General features: G+C 53.7%; 1 protein-coding gene across 2 annotated transcripts in view; it reads right to left on the bottom strand.

Annotated features, from left to right (window-relative positions):
* The window catches only part of LOC138471908 (lipocalin-like), a 52,565-nt gene extending 38,235 nt beyond the window's left edge, over positions 1-14,330 (bottom strand). For both annotated transcript variants that reach the window (XM_069609776.1, XM_069609775.1), the window contains exon 1: positions 13,913-14,330. In XM_069609776.1, coding sequence (XP_069465877.1) covers positions 13,913-14,008 — 96 coding nt within the window. In that variant the 5' untranslated portion in view covers positions 14,009-14,330. The remainder of the gene's footprint in view (positions 1-13,912) is intronic.
* Positions 14,331-15,406: the final 1,076 nt, after the last annotated feature.

The raw sequence follows: 15,406 nt of genomic DNA, 5'->3' as shown, positions 1-15,406 counted from the left end.
TGGGTGGGGGTGGGGTGCTGGTAGAGGGAATGCTGCAGGGCTGTTGCCTGTGCTATGCTGCTTATGTGGCTGGGTGGGGGAGGGGTGCTGGGAGAGGGAATGCTGCAGGGCTGTTGCCTGTGCTATGCTGCTTATGTGGCTGGGTGGGGGCGGGGTGCTGGCAGAGGGAATGCTGCAGGGCTGTTGCCTGTGCTATGCTGCTTATGTGGCTGGGTGGAGGGTGCTGGGAGAGAGAATGCTGCAGGGCTGTTGCCTGTGCTATGCGGCTTATGTGGCTGGGTGGAGGCGGGGTGCTGGGAGAGGGAATGCTGCAGGGCTGTTGCCTGTGCAATGCTGCTTATGTGGCTGGGTGGGGGCGGGGTGCTGGGAGAGGGAATGCTGCAGGGCTGTTGCCTGTGCTATGCTGCTTATGTGGCTGGGTGGGGGCGGGGTGCTGGGAGAGGGAATGCTGCAGGGCTGTTGCCCGTGCTATGCTGCTTATGTGACTGGGTGGGGGCGGGGTGCTGGGAGAGGGAATGCTGCAGGGCTGTTGCCCGTGCTATGCTGCTTATGTGGCTGGGTGGGGGGGGGGGGTGCTGGGAGAGGGAATTCTGCAGGGCTGTTGCCCGTGCTATGCTGCTTATGTGGCTGGGTGGGGCGGGGTGCTGGGAGAGGGAATGCTGCAGGGCTGTTGCCTGTGGTATACTTGTCATGTGGCTTGGTGTATGGGTGAGTGTGTGGGTGGGGGCTGGAGGGGGAATGTTACAGTGCTGGTACCTGTGCTATACTTGTTCTGTGGCTGGGTGCTTCCGAGGGCTGGTAGCTGGGAGGGGGGCAATGCTGCAGGGCTGTTGCCTGTGTTATGCTGCTTATGTGGCTGGGGTGCTGGGAGAGGGAATGCTGCAGGGCTGTTGCCTGTGGTATGCTGCTTATGTGGCTGGGTGGGTGGGGTGCTGGGAGAGGGAATGCTGCAGGGCTGTTGCCTGTGCTATGCTGCTTATGTGGCTGGGTGGGGGGGTGCTGGGAGAGGGAATGCTGCAGGGCTGTTGCCTGTGCTATGCTGCTTATGTGGCTGGGTGCGGGCGGGGTGCTGGGAGAGGGAATGCTGCCGGGCTGTTGCCTGTGCTATGCTGCTTATGTGGCTGGATGGGGGCGGGGTGCTGGGAGAGGGAATGCTGCAGGGCCGTTGCCTGTGCTATGCTGCTTATGTGGCTGGGTGGGAGCGGGGTGCTGGGAGAGGGAATGCTGCAGGGCCGTTGCCTGTGCAATGCTGCTTATGTGGCTGGGTGGGGGCGGGGTGCTGGGAGAGGGAATGCTGCAGGGCTGTTGCCTGTGCTATGCTGCTTATGTGGCTGGGTGGGGGCGGGGTGCTGGGAGAGGGAATGCTGCAGGGCTTTTGCCTGTGCTATGCTGCTTATGTGGCTGGGTGGGGGGGTGCTCGGAGAGGGAATTCTGCAGGGCTGTTGCCTGTGCTATGCTGCTTATGTGGCTGGGTGGGGGCGGGGTGCTGGGAGAGGGAATGCTGCAGGGCTGTTGCCTGTGCAATGCTGCTTATGTGGCTGGGTGGGGGCGGGGTGCTGGGAGAGGGAATGCTGCAGGGCTGTTGCCTGTGCTATGCTGCTTATGTGGCTGGGTGGGGGCGGGGTGCTGGGAGAGGGAATGCTGCAGGGCTGTTGCCCGTGCTATGCTGCTTATGTGACTGGGTGGGGGCGGGGTGCTGGGAGAGGGAATGCTGCAGGGCTGTTGCCCGTGCTATGCTGCTTATGTGGCTGGGTGGGGGGGGGTGCTGGGAGAGGGAATTCTGCAGGGCTGTTGCCCGTGCTATGCTGCTTATGTGGCTGGGTGGGGCGGGGTGCTGGGAGAGGGAATGCTGCAGGGCTGTTGCCTGTGGTATACTTGTCATGTGGCTTGGTGTATGGGTGAGTGTGTGGGTGGGGGCTGGAGGGGGAATGTTACAGTGCTGGTACCTGTGCTATACTTGTTCTGTGGCTGGGTGCTTCCGAGGGCTGGTAGCTGGGAGGGGGGAAATGCTGCAGGGCTGTTGCCTGTGTTATGCTGCTTATGTGGCTGGGTGGGTGGGGTGCTGGGAGAGGGAATGCTGCAGGGCTGTTGCCTGTGGTATGCTGCTTATGTGGCTGGGTGGGTGGGGTGCTGGGAGAGGGAATGCTGCAGGGCTGTTGCCTGTGCTATGCTGCTTATGTGGCTGGGTGGGGGGGTGCTGGGAGAGGGAATGCTGCAGGGCTGTTGCCTGTGCTATGCTGCTTATGTGGCTGGGTGCGGGCGGGGTGCTGGGAGAGGGAATGCTGCCGGGCTGTTGCCTGTGCTATGCTGCTTATGTGGCTGGATGGGGGCGGGGTGCTGGGAGAGGGAATGCTGCAGGGCCGTTGCCTGTGCTATGCTGCTTATGTGGCTGGGTGGGAGCGGGGTGCTGGGAGAGGGAATGCTGCAGGGCCGTTGCCTGTGCAATGCTGCTTATGTGGCTGGGTGGGGGCGGGGTGCTGGGAGAGGGAATGCTGCAGGGCTGTTGCCTGTGCTATGCTGCTTATGTGGCTGGGTGGGGGCGGGGTGCTGGGAGAGGGAATGCTGCAGGGCTTTTGCCTGTGCTATGCTGCTTATGTGGCTGGGTGGGGGGGTGCTCGGAGAGGGAATTCTGCAGGGCTGTTGCCTGTGCTATGCTGCTTATGTGGCTGGGTGGGGGCGGGGTGCTGGGAGAGGGAATGCTGCAAGGCTGTTGCCTGTGGTATACTTGTCATGTGGCTTGGTGTATGGGTGAGTGTGTGGGGGCGGTGGGGGCTGGAGGGGGAATGTTACAGTGCTGGTGCCTGTGCTATACTTGTTCTGTGGCTGGGTGCTTCCGGGGGCTGGTAGCTGGGAGGGGGGCAATGCTGCAGGGCTGTTGCCTGTGTTATGCTGCTTATGTGGCTGGGTGGGTGGGGTGCTGGGAGAGGGAATGCTGCAGGGCTGTTGCCTGTGCTATGCTGCTTATGTGGCTGGGTGGTGGGGTGGTGCTGGGAGAGGGAATTCTGCAGGGCTGTTGCCTGTGGTATGCTGCTTATGTGGCTGGGTGGGTGGGGTGCTGGGAGAGGGAATGCTGCAGGGCTGTTGCCTGTGGTATGCTGCTTATGTGGCTGGGTGGGTGGGGTGCTGGGAGAGGGAATGCTGCAGGGCTGTTGCCTGTGCTATGCTGCTTATGTGGCTGGGTGGGTGGGGTGCTGGGAGAGGGAATGCTGCAGGGCTGTTGCCTGTGCTATGCTGCTTATGTGGCTGGGTGGGTGGGGTGCTGGGAGAGGGAATGCTGCAGGGCTGTTGCCTGTGGTATGCTGCTTATGTGGCTGGGTGGGTGGGGTGCTGGGAGAGGGAATGCTGCAGGGCTGTTGCCTGTGCTATGCTGCTTATGTGGCTGGGTGGGGGGGAGGGTGCTGGGAGAGGGAATGCTGCAGGGCTGTTGCCTGTGGTATGCTGCGTATGTGGCTGGGTGGGTGGGGTGCTGGGAGAGGAAATGCTGCAGGGCTGTTGCCTGTGGTATGCTGCTTATGTGGCTGGGTGCGTGGGGTGCTGGGAGAGGGAATGCTGCAGGGCTGTTGCCTGTGCTATGCTGCTTATGTGGCTGGGTGGGGGCGGGGTGCTGGGAAAGGGAATGCTGCAGGGCTGTTGCCTGTGGTATACTTGTCATGTGGCTTGGTGTATGGGTGAGTGTGTGTGTGGGGGCTGGAGGGGGAATGTTACAGTGCTGGTACCTGTGCTATACTTGTTTTGTGGCTGGGTGCTTCCGGGGGCTGGTAGCTGGGAGGGGGGCAATGCCAATGCTGCAGGGCTGTTGCCTGTGTTATGCTGCTTGTGTGGCTGGGTGTGTGGGGTGCGTGGGGTGCTGCGAGAGGGAATGCTGCAGGGCTGTTGCCTGTGCTATGCTGCTTATGTGGCTGGGTGTGTGGGTGAGTGTGTGTGTGGGGGATGCTGGGAGAGGGAATGTTGCAATGTGGTTCTCTGTGCTACACTTTTATGATTGGGTGTGTAGGTGGGTGCGTCTGCTGGGAGGTTGAGTGTTGCAATGCTGTTGCTTGTCCTATACTTGTTATGCGGCTGGTTGTAGGGGTGTGGTTGCTGGGTGGGAGAATGCTGCAATGTCATACTTGTTGTGGGGCTTGGTGTGTGGATGGTTGGGTGTGCGTGGGAGTGTTGCAACGATGTTGCCTGTGCAATACGTCTTATGTGGCTGGGTGCATATGTGTGGGGGTGGTTGATAGGAGGGGTGCTGCAATGCTGTTTGTGCTATGCAGCTTAGTGTGTGTGGTGGGTGATAGTGGGATGGGGAATGTTGCAGTGATGTAGCCAGTGCTGTACTTGTTATGTTGATGGGTGCATGTGTGGGCAATGGCTTCTGGGGGTGAGTGGGGGGGTCAGGGGGTGCAGTGCCGTTCCTATGCGGCTAGGGGTGCACGGGGGGTGTGGCTACTGTGATGGGGAATGCTTCAATGCTGTTGCCTGTTCTATACGTATTATGTGTGGCGGGGGCGAGTGAGGTGTGTGTGCTAGGGGGGGGGTGTTGCACTGCTTTTGCCTATGCCATGAGGGCGGGTGTGTGCACGCGGGACTCTCCCACCTCGGATTCATATCCTGTGCTTGTTCTGATGGTGTGAGGGGACTCACCTTGCTGCTGCCCCGGATACCTGCTGTTAGACTGCAAAGCTTGTTGCCCTGCTGCTAGCCCTGCTGGACAGGTTTCAAGTGCATGGGTAGAGCTGTGTGCGAATCTGAAAGTGCTATAGCAGAGGTTGCTGCGGATTCGGAAGGAGGTGTTGCATTCTTACAGCTGGACGTGCCTGGCGGGCTGTGGGTCAGCCTGGAAGTACATTGGCAAGCATGTGGGCCTAATAACTGGAATAATGGAGGCCACGTGACAGGCTAGATGGACAATGTAGCTTCAGAGTTTGAAGTTAAGATAAAACCCTTCGATTCCCATTGACCCTTCTCTGCCCCCGCTTGACTATGGTTGAGAGAGAGTGGGCCCCATACAGGGCTGCCTGTGGGAATCTCTGTTTATTGATTATTTGACACCCTCACTGAAGATGCGGGGGGGCACTGTTGGTCGGGTTCTTTGATGCAGAAGCAAGTTGCCCCTAGAGACAGTGGGCGATCTACATCTCTTATGCCCCATGCCCCGTGCTGTACAAAGTATGGCACGATGGAGGGCCTGGGGGGTTAGGCGCAGGGTGGGGGAGACAAACGGCGCGAAAAGCAAGGGGGGGCAGCCAGGTGGCTCCCCCACCCCCAGCGTTGCCCGGGGAACCACAACACCAACAGGGAAAGGTGTGAGGGGAAAACACCGGGGGGGGCAGGAGGAATTCCGGCCCCCCAAAGGTACAACAGAGGAGCAGGGGAGTATAAGTACCCCCGCAGAAGGCAAGAGAACCACAAACCAGGTAAGGAGCTCACCTCATTCGGGTAAGCTCCTAGGGCCTGGAAAAGGGGGAGAAGGAAACGTTTTTTTCTTTTCCCAGGGTCGTCCATTTCCCTCACCTCGGTCGGGTAAGCGGAAGGAAGTTGTGTGGAGGAATTGAAGAAGGAAGGAGAAGCGGTCCGCTCACCTCTGTCGGGTAAGCGGAAACAAATTTCGTGCCAAGGAACTGAGCGAGCACCACTGTCAGTTGACGGAAGTAACTTCGCCGGGAACAGAAGAAGAAAGGAGTAGCGGTCAGCTCAACTCGTGCGGGTAACCGAAGGAAGAGGGCGTCTACCCAGCTGGCTGCCGAGTGGAGATTCGCCACCGAAGGAGGAACCATTAGGAGACCCGGGACGTCACCCGCTGACGAAGGAAGCAGCGGGAGGGCCGCGTCATCGTGCCGCAGTGAGGAGCCGAGCTCCGTGGGGAGAGGCAGTCGGAAGACCGGGTAAACAGCGGAAACGAAAGCAGGAAACACGCTTCGAGCGGCCACAACCAACGGAGCAGGAAGGAGGGGCCGCCCCGCCCACGGGCACAAAACGAAACCATCCGCAACTGGTGCACGGGCCGTTGCCTCGTAACCACGAGCAGGTAACGAGCGAATCTCGGAAGCAGGGGCACGCCTACAGCAGACCAGGCATGGAGTTAAATAGGCAGCTACACAATAATTTTTGTGGCACCACGGCGAGCTTAAACACAAAGGCACCTAGAGGAGCAATAAGAAGTAGCCGAAATAGCTCAGTTGGGAGAGCGTTAGACTGAAGATCAAAAAGGTCCCTGGTTCGATCCCGGTAGGGGGATGTTTTAAGCCAGTCGATGTGGCACTGTCAATGAGGGTGGTGCCGGGTACCTGAAAGGTTGGGGTTTCGAACCAATCCTTCAACCTCAAAATTCTGACAGCGTTGTTAGCGAAGAAATTACAATTTTGCATAAAAAACCATAAACTAAAGGAAGGGAATCAAACACGATACAAGGGTCTTATTGCGGCAGGAAGGAAGACTGTCAAAGAATGGCAGAGGAAAGAGCACAAGAATTCAGCGAATGGGCCAGAAGGGCTGAAAAAGAGTATGGGGCCCAATGGGTTCTGGATGTCATGCAAAAGGAGGAGAGGGCAAAGGTAATGTCGCCTTTGCTGCTAGAGGAGTCCAGCGGCAGCAAAGGAGAGGACGCATTACCACAAGGACAGAAGAGGGGGAGAGACGAGCCAAGAAGGACCCGGGAGCAGACGGAGGTGCCCAAGAAGAGGCAAAGAAAAGAAGACAAAAAAGGTACTGTGAAAAGTGATGATAAAATTGGGAGAAAGATTGTAAAAATGTTGAAATCTTTCATCACAGTTCAGGGTAAGTCGCCCAGAACCAGTGGTGGGAGGGGGAGGAAGCCTAAAAAGCAAAGGGAGGAAAAAGGGTGTGTTACATCAGACACAGAAAGCAGTGAGGATGAAGAGAGGGACCACTTGCAGGCGTGGGTGAAATGGAAGGGAGTAGTGAGCAAGGAAAAGCGGTAGGGCGCGTGATTGGAGGGAGCAGGTAAAGGTCAAGGGGCGGGGGGGCCAGGTCCAATAGACAGCGGGGTCCCCACACCACAGAGGATACCAGCTGTTCCAGGTCCACAAGGGGTCCCGCCGGGGTCCATCCCCCAGGGGACGATTCCCAACCCACCTGGGACGCCCGCAGGGCTCACACCTTTAGCAATGACTGGGGAAACCCCACAGGGGGCAGTTCCAGCAGGAACAGCAGGCAAGGAGGGTGAGCCAGCCATGACGAAGTATGGCAGGCCCACGATTGGAAAGGACGCACAAGGCCAATCCATGAAGGCACAGGCATGGTACATTAATGAAAAAGTGACGGAAAGAATATGGAGAAAGGAGTTTATAGACATTTTTTCACTATTAGAATGCCAAAAGAGGGGAAGGAATGTATCAATAGAGGACATAAAAGAAGTTGAGAAAGGCTTATTAAGGAGAACAGTAGCAAGGAATTTTGATAACTGGATGGCAGCGTTTCAAATAATGTCCACTATTATACTGCAGAAATACCCAGAGGACGGGGTATCTTTGGTCACACACCAGCAGAGAGTGTTGAAGGTGTACAAAGCATTTTGGGGGGGGGGGGAGCATGGAAAAAATATGACCACGAATTTAGAAAAGAAATGGATTGCTTCCCAGATATAGGATGGGATAAGGAAAACTTTAACCTGTACATATTCAATGTATTAAAAGAAAAATGGGATAACATGGAGCAGAGTTCGAGAGGACAACAGAGAAGCTTACGATTACTTGTACTTGTACTTGTAATCGCCTCTATAATAGGATTATAGAGGCGATTACAAGTACAGTAACAGAAGATACGAAAACAGCTATGATAGACCAAGGGATCAGAGGTTTCGGAACAGGCAGTACAGCTCACAGGGAAGTTGGCAGAACAGCATAGCACCAACAGCCCGGGGGGGTGGCAGGGGTAATACTGGGCCAACAAGGACAGAGGCAGCACAATGTCGAAATTTCGAGAATGGGGTACCATGCAGCTCGGGGAAGAAGTGCAAATTCAGCCACATGTGCGAGAATTGTAGGGGAGATCATAGTAGCGCCAAGTGCACCAGGGCAACGGCGAACAACCACAGGGGGAATGAAAAACGGAAATAGGAAGGGAGATGAGAAGGGGGCTATGCCAGTTCAGATTGAGAGCATGGAGAAGTGGCTGCAGGTTTTCCCGGACCAGGAAGCTGCCAAAGCGATCAGGAGAGGTTTTCGAGAGGGTTTCAATATTCCATTCAAGGGGCAACGGTCTCAGAACATCCCAAAAAATCTAAAATCCGCCATGGAGAACAAGGAGATGGTGGGCAGGAAAATCAGGAAAGAGGTAGAGCTGGGTAGGATAGGGGGCCCCTACAAATCCCCGCCATTTAAGGAATACATATGTTCACCATTGGGCCTGGTACCAAAAAAGGAAAAAGGCGAATTCAGACTGATTCACCACTTATCATATCCCCCAGGGGCAACGGTGAATGACGGCATCCCACAGGAGGCAGCGTCAGTGACTTACTCGGATTTTCAGGAAGCAGCAGAGGTAGTCAGAAGGCAGGAAAAGGGGCATGGATGGCAAAAGCTGATATAAAAATCAGCCTTTCGTTAGTTACCAGTCAACAAAGAGTCACAGAAATGGCTATGTATGCAATGGGAGGGCGAATATTTCATGGACTAATTCCTCCCCATGGGATATGCCATCTCCTGCGCTTATTTTGAAAAGGTGAGCTCATTCCTGCAATGGGCACTCACAAAAGAAATGGCGCAGGCCAAAGTGGTCCACTACCTGGACGATTTTTTATTCGTAGGGCCGCAGGGGTCAGAACTGTGTAGGGCCGCCTTGAACAAATTCGTAGAGTTAACGAGGGAATTGGGTTTCCCGCTGGCAGAGGAAAAAACTATGGGCCCAACACAAACAATTCAGATTTTTGGGAATAGAAATTTACTCAAGGGGAGGGGTGTGTAGGATCCCGGAGAAGAAAGTGGTGGACCTACTAGAAACTATCAAGAGCTTGAGGGAGAAACAAGGCTACCGTAAAGGAATTACAGACTCTAGCAGGAAAACTAAACTTTGCTGGCAGGGTCATACCACAAGGTAAAATCTTCCAAAGGAGTATTAAGCTGAGAACAAGAGGGGCCAAAGAGGGGCACCACAGAGTCAGGTTAGGTGGTGGAATCAAAAAAGACATGGAGGTGTGGGGTGAATTCCTGAAATCATTCAATGGGTCAGTGATCTGGCGCTCACCCTTAAACGAGGAGGATAAGAGGGTGTTGTTTACAGATGCAGTCGGGGGATTTGGTTTTGGGGCAATTCTAGGTAGAGAGTGTGCGCAGAAAAGTGGCCAGAAACATGGCAGGAGGCAGCATGGACTAGTAACATCACACTGCTGGAGCTTTTTCCAATCTGGGTGGCACTGTGCGCATTGGAGACAGAGCTAAATAACAAGGAATTAAAGGTTTGGTCAGACAACATGGCAGTAGTACACGTGTTAAATAAAGGAAGTGCATTATGCCCGCTGGTATTGGAATTAATGAGGGCAATCACATTGGAATGTCTAAAAAACAATGTGTGCATAAGGGCGAGGCACATCGCCGGAGAATCAAATGTGGTCGCTGACGCATTGTCTCGTTTTCAGTGGGACAAGTTCAGAGATCTGAGGCCGGATGCAAAAAGGATAAAAACACCCACACCAAAAAAGGCATGGGTTCCATTGAGAGCGCTGGAGGAAAAACAGTTAACTACAAGGTTAACTCAGAAGAGGAGGAAAGGCCACAGGAACAAGGACGGGTGATAGAAAAATTGGCCAGGAATGCCCTAATATACAAAACGGGTAAGCAGTACAAAAAGCATGTGAATAATGTGTTAGCAGAAACAGGAGTACAAGATGTGGGGGAAATTACAAATGCCAAAATGTGTGATTTCTTGGAAAAAGCATTTGCCCAAGGTAAAAGGAAAAGCTGGGCAGCGGCACATTTATCTGCGGTCGCATATACCGCAAAGGTGGCCGGGGTGACGGACCCAACGAATAGCCCACGGATAAAATATGCAATGAAGGGTTGGGCAAAATTGGAAGGAAAGAAACCAGACAGCAGAAGACCCTTGAATTTTGGGAAGGTGGTAATACTGTTACAGTTATTGCATAACACATGTAGCAGCAGTTATGAGACAATGTTGTTCAGGGCAGCTTTTGCGCTAGCTTACTATGGGGCTTTTAGCATTGGGGAGCTAGTAGCACGCAACATGGTAGCAGGGGACGGTCTGGCTAGATGCGACGCCAGCATAGGGTCCAAAGGTATGTCCATACTACCCAGGAAATCTAAAACGGACCAGGCGGGGAAGGGGAGAGCAATAGAGCTTAATTGCGTCAAAGAGAAGGACCATTGTCCCAGATGCATCACCCAGGAATTCCTAGAGATATGGCCGGAAGTCGGGGGACAGTTATTGATACACAGGGACGGCAGGGCGCTGAGCAGGTATCAGTTCCAAGCAGTGCTAAAGAAAACAATAGCAAAGGCAGGGTGGGATGCAGCGGAGTTTAGCACCCACTCTTTCAGAATAGGGGCAGCTATGTCAGCATGGGCCGGGGGCCTGGGAGCAAAAGGGGTGAAGAAGATTGGGAGGTGGAGGTCACAATGCTTCAAAAAATACGTAAGAGAGGAATTGATATGAACCTCTCTCCCATTCCCCCATGCAGATACGAGCCCTACAAGTCGGCATGGATAGTTGGGCATTCCTTCGTGACCCGGGCAGGCAGGTGGATCGAGGAGGTCAAAGAGGGGCTGCATTTTAAGAAGACAATAATGTCCTGGTGCGGCCTCCCAGGAATGCACTGGGAAGACATTCAGGACAGGTTGTCGGACCTCATCCGGTTCAGGGACCCACCCGAGTACCTGGTAATACACCTGGGGGGCAATGACCTGGTCAGCACGAATAGGGGGGAATTAATGCGCAACATTTGTGAGTCCCTGAGGGCCCTATCACACTGCTGGTGGAAAACCGAAATGTTCATGTCTGAGATAATAATGCGCAGAGTCTGGTATGGGGCGCACAGGAGGCAGGCCATCGAAACTGCAAGGAAAAAGCTAAATAAAGCGGTGGAAAGATACTGTAGGAGCACGGGGCTCCAGTTTATAAAACACGGCCTGTCGTAAAACAACCCAGAGATGTTTCACCAAGATGGCGTACATCTGTCCAGCAAAGGGATGGGAGTGTTTTCAGATAACATTTTTAGGGCCTTGGCAGAGCGGGGATGCAGATAGTGGCACTTTTGGGGGGGACATGAGCGGCCGAGGCAACACCCACTCAGGTATGGCGGCAGGTGTCTGGGATCAGATGCCCTAGGGTAACGAAGAATAGCCGAGGAGAAGGCTGGGCATCTCCAATCCCTGGACACGAAGTGCCCAAAAGCAAGTTGGTGATATTTCCTGTTTGTGATATTGTGTGGTGTTATTTTCTGTAGAAAATAAAGCCTACGGCCTATAATTTTTCCACAAACAAAACTGTCTGTCATGTTATTTCCATAGCCAGGGTATTAGGAACAAGAGCAAAGGGGAGCCCACACTACTCAGCCTAATGGGATAGGCTCTTTTGCAGTAGCCAGTGGCATCCTGGACCATTCAAAGCCTATACCTGGACCCTGGGCTCTTCTAATCAGAGGGGGTTGAAGAAGAAACTTGCGGTGGGCTTTATGCCAAGATGGTGTTAAGTGAGTGGCATCGATGCCCCCAGGGGCAGTCTGTTTTATATGGCAAGATTGAGCCAATCGAGCTTAGAAGAGCAGCTCTGCTTGATAAGTGACCAACTCAGCCCCAGTACTACATCCTGTAGAGGTACCGACCTGTCGCTTGATCTCCCAGTGGCCTCAAGGCTGAGTAAGCCTCTTAATGCGCCCGACTATACGTTTGTTTCTCTGCAGGGAATATTAGGGGCCACACATGTATTCACCCGTCGAGTACTTCAGAATTATAGGGAATGAAACTCAAGCTAGGGGTTGAAAAGGGAGCGGCCATCTACTTAGTAGCAGGAGCCTTTAAAAAAACAAACAAGCATTGGCAATGCCAACAGTTTGGGCTTTTGTGTAGGCATGGGAAAGGCACTGACATGGTGGGATTAACTGGCCAATGGTGGCAGCAGGTGCAAAAATGGCGCGAGCACCTGAGCATCTATCAGCACTGCCTGGCAAATGCCTAATATTTATATACTCAAGGCAAAACGGATGGCATTTGCCAATGCTTGTTTTAAACAGGACTTCAGTGAAGGATCAGCATAGTGCGTATAATTCGAGCGGCTGAAGGCAGGCCTGGTTAAGACATTTTTATAAAACCAGTAGCGTTTACTAATCCAATTAAGTCATTAACTCTCAGAAGACAGCTTTGAAAAAAGACTGGCAAACGCATGGATTGCAAAGTTTGATGGGAAGGCTTGATTAAAGGGAGCTCAAAGAGTTCCCATGAGGAGGTGGTTTGGGTGGGGCGGGAATGGCCATAGGGATTAGAATGGCCACAGGCTGTCAATGGGTGGGCAAATAACCAAATAGGTCAGGACCTACACGCGTTGCGCCCCTCCTCATATGACATTTCTCCTTAGCTGTACTCAAATGCAATGCTTTGGCTTATAGGTGGCGCAAGCGACACCTAATAGGCCAAACTAATAATAATAATAATATTAAAAGTAATTATAGTCAGGGAAACCTCACATGGGTAAACGATTTCTCTGCTGAAATTTTCAAAGGACATACAGTAAAGGCATTTTTCTACTAGAACTGATCGCTGTATTACACTAATGTAGCACGATAATACTGGCGTGTCGCTAGGCGCTATGGCGCGAACTGCCGCCGTGAAAAGGTGGGATTTTAACTGAGACCGAAACAGTGACAACGAATTAGATGGTGTGGAGGGAGAGAGGCGATGTGTTCCAGAGCTTGGAACAGTGAATTACTCCATGATATGCATAGATAAACAAGAGAGTTCACGGGCCAACAGCTTGGAGGGGACTTCACAATGGGCTCTGGCGTGCATACGCCTTTAAGAGGCCAGTCCAGTCGTCCTCTGAAGGGTCTCGCTCTTGGATTGCAATGGTTCATTGGCTAGAGAGAACAAAGAGGCGGTGCACTTTACACCAGTCCACCCATAGCCACACGCTGGGGGTATCTTCATAGCATTTAGTGCTGGGGCTTGTTTCTGTTAATTCTCCAAGCCCCCCCCCCCACCGCCCTAGCTGCCCCCCAAGGGCCTGCCTCTACAAGGATGTCTGTTTACTGACGCCAGGCCTTGGTGCCGCACAGGAGTCAAAAGTTGAGTCGCCAGCGCCGCCTTGCACAAAATAGGTAAATAGACATACATTCTGATTGCTGACTGGCAAGGGTGGGCAAGATGTGGCGGTCGGAGGAACGTGCCCGTGACCCAGCTATAAGAGAGTAAATTAAGACCACTGGAACTGATACAGGTGGTCTAAGTCACTGAGACTAGGAGAAGTGCTGAGGAACACACCCACGGGCACTGCGGAACCCGGGCCACATTCCAACACGTGGTAAACTCCACGGCCACGTGCCCTACTTCTCTGAAGTGAGACTGCTTGGTCCCCTCTTGCCTGGTTGAGTCCCCTTGGAGGGTGGGTGGAGAGAGGTGTTTTTGGAGGGCAATTCAATCGTGGTCAACGGAGACGTGCACTTTTGGGGAGTAATGTTAGCTTTAGCGGTGACGGTCTCCTAAAGGGCTGGATATGATATGATAGGTTATTTATAACGTACTTAATACCCAGAGGTTTCTAAGCGCGGACCCCGGGATCGAACCTTTGGTGCTCCATGTCATATTGCTTCCAAGGCGAGCATTTTGCCCCTGAGCTATCCTCCCGAGACTGGGGCAGTAGTTGGATGAGTGAACATGAGTGCAGAGAGAGAGTGATAATTATGCAGCCCACTTGGAACTAACAATGTCATGCAATTTCCTGAACTATCGACCTAAAGCCTTACCTTGTCGTCCTGGAAGTCGGGCTGCACGGACACTTCGGCGTGGGCGTGCAGGGCGCAGAGGGCGAGGAGCCCCAGAGTGAGCGCGAGGGTCGGCATGGTGCCCCGCCTGCGGGTGTGAGCTTCGAGGAGGCGGAGATCGTCGGCGGCGTGTCCGTGGAGTGTGCTGCGGCTGCTTGCGGGCTTCTAGGAGAGCTGGAGCCTGTGCAGGGCAGGGAGGCACTGCCAGGCCCTATTTATGTGCCAGCAGACCAGCACAAGCTGTGCGTGACGCCAGCTGCAGCCCAGCGCTGCTCCCCCACCCACAGGCCCCCAGAAGCTGCTGGACGCTGCCAGCGTTTGGAATTCACAAAGGCCGGCTGCACGGGCTCTGTGGGGGCCGAGTGGAAGTTCCCAGCATGGCATATTGACTTTCTACTGGCTGGCTGCATCTGGAATGTTTTACAGTTGTATAAACTTCAAAAGAAAGAAACGGGCTCTGCATGTCACGCCCACTACCCCCCAAAATAATTTGCTTTCACAAGGGCACGCACCCCACTGACTCCCTTTGTGACAGCTCCGTCCACGGGCTGCCAACGCCCTGTGCGCGAGACCCCTCCAACCCCCCAATGCAGAACAGTAGGGGGCTTAGTTCTGTTGTTATGCTGATACTAAGCAGCCCCTGCTATTCTCGTAAATGGTGTTTACGGGCAGCGTGATTCTTTAAAAGGTGATGGCCGGCCGAGTCCAAAACAGGAACTCTCTGATCACAAGACTCACTGCCCCCCCACTGCAAACCCTTTTAACCGCTATTTTTTACCACTACCCGTGGCCCATCAAGGCAAAGACCCTGTGAAACCAGCTTTACCATGACAAATCCACGCAGACCATGAAGAATCCTAAGCCACGACTAGAGGGTATCACTACATATTATCCCCACCAAAAATATCACCGTATATATATATATGGTTGTTTGGAATGGCCATAGGCGATATTTTTGGGGGGGATCATTTTGGGGTTTTTTGGGAGCAGGGGTTGCAGCCGTGTCCCCCGCTCCTTTATAAATAATGCAGGGGTTGCGGGGGTGTCCAACACAGGTTACTTGCCTTGATATCGGCAGAAAAATATGGCGATATTTTTGCGGGGTTATTAACACATGGAACGACTAGAGAAGATGGAGTAATGAGGCTCAAGCCTCATCACTGCAGATGGATAAGGTCTGTCAGCAAGAAGAAGAAAGGAGACCGAAACGTAATTCTACCGCACACTGAGCTGGAGGGGCATGGGCACCTTTGTGCCGAGCACCTTGAGCCGGCACTGCTTTGTGAGTTTATGAAACTGTGTTTAGCCCTCTGGCACGGGCAAATCGCTGATACCCGGGCAAATGTTGTGTAAACAGTAACTCCTGCCAGCCAACTGGTACTCAAGGATAGGTTACGCTCAAGTACACAGAACATACTGGTTGGTTTTCTGGGATTTGACCAGTGGTGTGGCCAGGATTTCTTGCCAGGGTGGGCC

This window comes from Ambystoma mexicanum, chromosome 8 (genome assembly GCF_040938575.1).
Source record: "Ambystoma mexicanum isolate Mex_15411 chromosome 8, UKY_AmexF1_1, whole genome shotgun sequence".
Taxonomy (NCBI): domain Eukaryota; kingdom Metazoa; phylum Chordata; class Amphibia; order Caudata; family Ambystomatidae; genus Ambystoma; species Ambystoma mexicanum.
The sequence above is the reverse complement of the archived record's forward strand: the minus strand, read 5'-3'. Positions and strand labels throughout refer to the sequence as shown.